This window comes from Austrofundulus limnaeus, unplaced genomic scaffold, assembly GCF_001266775.1.
Source record: "Austrofundulus limnaeus strain Quisiro unplaced genomic scaffold, Austrofundulus_limnaeus-1.0 Scaffold236, whole genome shotgun sequence".
In the NCBI taxonomy this organism is placed as follows: Eukaryota; Metazoa; Chordata; class Actinopteri; order Cyprinodontiformes; family Rivulidae; genus Austrofundulus; species Austrofundulus limnaeus.
The window spans coordinates 226,265-228,852 of NW_013952638.1; the positions used below are offsets into that span (position 1 = coordinate 226,265).

Genomic DNA, 2,588 nt, shown 5'->3' on the forward strand with positions numbered 1-2,588 from the left:
CCTTTCAGGACACCCAAGGACACTATACAGCAGAAGAAAATCAGATAGCATTCTGTAAAAACAAAAACAGTGCAGGGACTAACAGACACAAAATAAAAATAAAAAGAATATAAAGTACAAAAAACAGGGTTATGAAGAATAAGCTAATCTAAAAAGGTGTGTTTTCAGATCAGTCTGGAATTGAGAAGTAGAGGTGATGTTTCGTAGGTCTGGTGGTTGAGAGTTCCAGAGGTTGGGAGCAGAGCCTTCAGCCTGCAGAACAAAGTATTCAATGAGAATATTTCATTTATTCAGATCTAGGATGTTTTATTTGAATGTTCTCTATTTTTTTGAGCAGTGTATATAATAAAGTAATTAAATGTATAATAATAATAATAATAATAATAATAATAATAATAATAATAATAATAATTATTATTATTATTATTATTATTATTATTAGTAGTAGTAGTAGTAGTAGTAGTAGTAGTAGTAGTATAAAAACATTTTCCCTACACAATGCATTGCTGCATTCAAAACACACTAGGAAGTCGGAATTTTTAAATTTCAAATTGAACTTAAACGAAAGTTGTCGACTGTGCTTCAGTTAAACCACAATTTGAGTAAAGCTAAAAAAATAAAGCTTGTAAAGTCTGACATTAATATTTTGCAATAAGCTTTTTACAGGTACGTAGATTATAAGAAACAGCATATAGCACACGAAAAAAGAAATTTATACTGTACTGTGGTTTATYTGATATTTCTGAGGCACCATGAATGCAGCATTCAAACTCGTCCGCTTTAAACCGCTTTCTGATTGGCTACTAACGTCGTGTCTCTTACACTGGAACTTGTAGTCAAACGTCGTCATCATCCTCATCGTCTGCAACGATCATGGCGTAGAGAGTGAACTACATTACCCAGAAATCACAGGAAGCTATGTAACTTTGACGTGTACTTTAAAGAAGTGGGGAAAAACCACCAGTTTCGACACGTACAGCTGTCACTAGTCATCTTATTCCCACTTCTTACCATTTTCTCCGACATTTGTGATTCCTGAGCGGCAGGGGACTTCCAGACACTTCCTGACGATGGCGGGAGAAATTTCTATGATCGGTAAGCTGAAAAACAAACATTATAGATGCTAACACAACAAGCTAGCCGGTCGGTCCTTATGAGAGTGCTTTCCGGTGTCGCAGGTTCGGTGATTCTGGCTTTGTTCCTGGCCGGTTATCTGGGCCAGCAGTACTTGCCACCCCCCAAACCCAAAGTAATCGGCCTGGACCTGGGTACGACCTTCTGCTCGGTCGGTGTCTTCCACCCGGGCAGCGGGGAAGTGGAGGTGATCGCAGACGAGGAGGGGAGGAAGAGCATCCCCAGCACCGTCACCTTCACCAGCACCGCGGTGCTGGCCGGACACGAAGCCGTGGAGCTGGGTGACAGCAACCCGCAGAGCACCGTCTACGACGCCAAGAGGTTCATTGGGAAGAAATTCGAGCCAGGTGTGCTGGAGCAGGAGAGCTCCAGGTACCCGTTTAAGGTGGGTGATGCTGGGGGTCAGGGTGGAGGGAATTGTTTCTGATGTTATTTGATGGCTTTTAAAGGGGACATATATACATTAACTTCATTAACATACTTTAACTTCTTTAGTTAATGGCTTTTTGTTGCTTGGATTCTCTAGGAGAGACAAAGGGGTYAAAGAGGGGATTGTGGAGTTGCAATCAGGAGGATTTTAGACTATAGACCTCAACTGAATGATTTAAATGTGTGTGTGTGTGTGGGGGGGGGAAGCTTTATATGTCTCCTTTTMAATTGTATTTCTTACCTGGAATTTAGTTTGATATTCTGTCTCCCTACATTAAAATAWAACTACTATAAAAATGAAAGACTAGTGGGCAAACTTTTAAAATCAGCACCAAGTAACCTAAACTAAAAATTGCACCAAAAGCTGCTTTTGTTTGTTCCACTCTCACTAAAGCGTGCCCCTTGATCCTCCTCTGCCTCCAGGTGGTAAACAACAATGGTAGTGCAGAGTTCGAGATCTTCACCAACCACACCTTCYCCGTAAGCCCGGAGTTCATCGGCTCCAGGCTGCTGCTGAAGATGAAGAAGATGGCCGAGCGACACCTGGGCGTGCTCGTCCAGAAGGCGGTCATCTCGGTGCCGGCAGAGTTCGACGAGAGACAGAGGAACTACACGGTCCGAGCCGCTAACCTCGCAGGTCCGACCGCTGGTTTGAAACGAGGGGTTAAATTCTCAGACAACGTACTCCTAAAGGGCACACTGACTCCCTGGTTCCGGTCTTGCAGGTTTGGAGATCCTGCGCGTGATCAACGAGCCCACGGCCGCAGCCATGGCCTACGGCCTGCACAAGGTGGACGTGTTCAACGTGCTGGTGGTGGACCTCGGGGGCGGGACGCTGGATGTGTCTCTGCTCAACAAGCAGGGGGGCATGTTCCTCACCAGGGCTATGGCAGGTAAACCATGTCAGACTTTTACAGTTGTACATCTGTAGTTGCAGCCATTAGGGTGCGTTCACACCGAACACGATTTCAGCATCAGGAGCCTCAGGTTTACATACAAAGTCTATGGTGGACGCGCTTCAAGCA

General features: G+C 44.2%; 1 protein-coding gene and 1 long non-coding RNA gene across 3 annotated transcripts in view; one reads left to right on the top strand and one right to left on the bottom strand.

The window, feature by feature from the left end:
• Positions 1-30: 30 nt before the first annotated feature.
• On the bottom strand, positions 31-1,103 carry LOC106525638 (uncharacterized). Its single transcript, XR_001311142.1, has 3 exons — positions 1,012-1,103; positions 823-890; positions 31-252 (listed from the first exon to the last, which is right to left on the bottom strand). It is a non-coding gene; the product is annotated as an uncharacterized LOC106525638 (long non-coding RNA).
• Positions 932-2,588, top strand: part of hspa13 (heat shock protein 70 family, member 13) — a 5,679-nt gene continuing 4,022 nt past the window's right edge. The window contains exons 1-4 of one of the 2 annotated variants that reach the window (XM_014019933.1): positions 933-1,095; positions 1,179-1,519; positions 1,987-2,200; positions 2,289-2,456. In XM_014019933.1, the coding sequence (XP_013875387.1) occupies positions 1,071-1,095; positions 1,179-1,519; positions 1,987-2,200; positions 2,289-2,456 (748 nt within the window). In that variant the 5' untranslated portion in view covers positions 933-1,070. Of the gene's footprint in view, positions 1,520-1,986; positions 2,201-2,288; positions 2,457-2,588 lie in introns of both variants that reach the window. The other variant, XM_014019932.1, reaches the window with a different exon arrangement.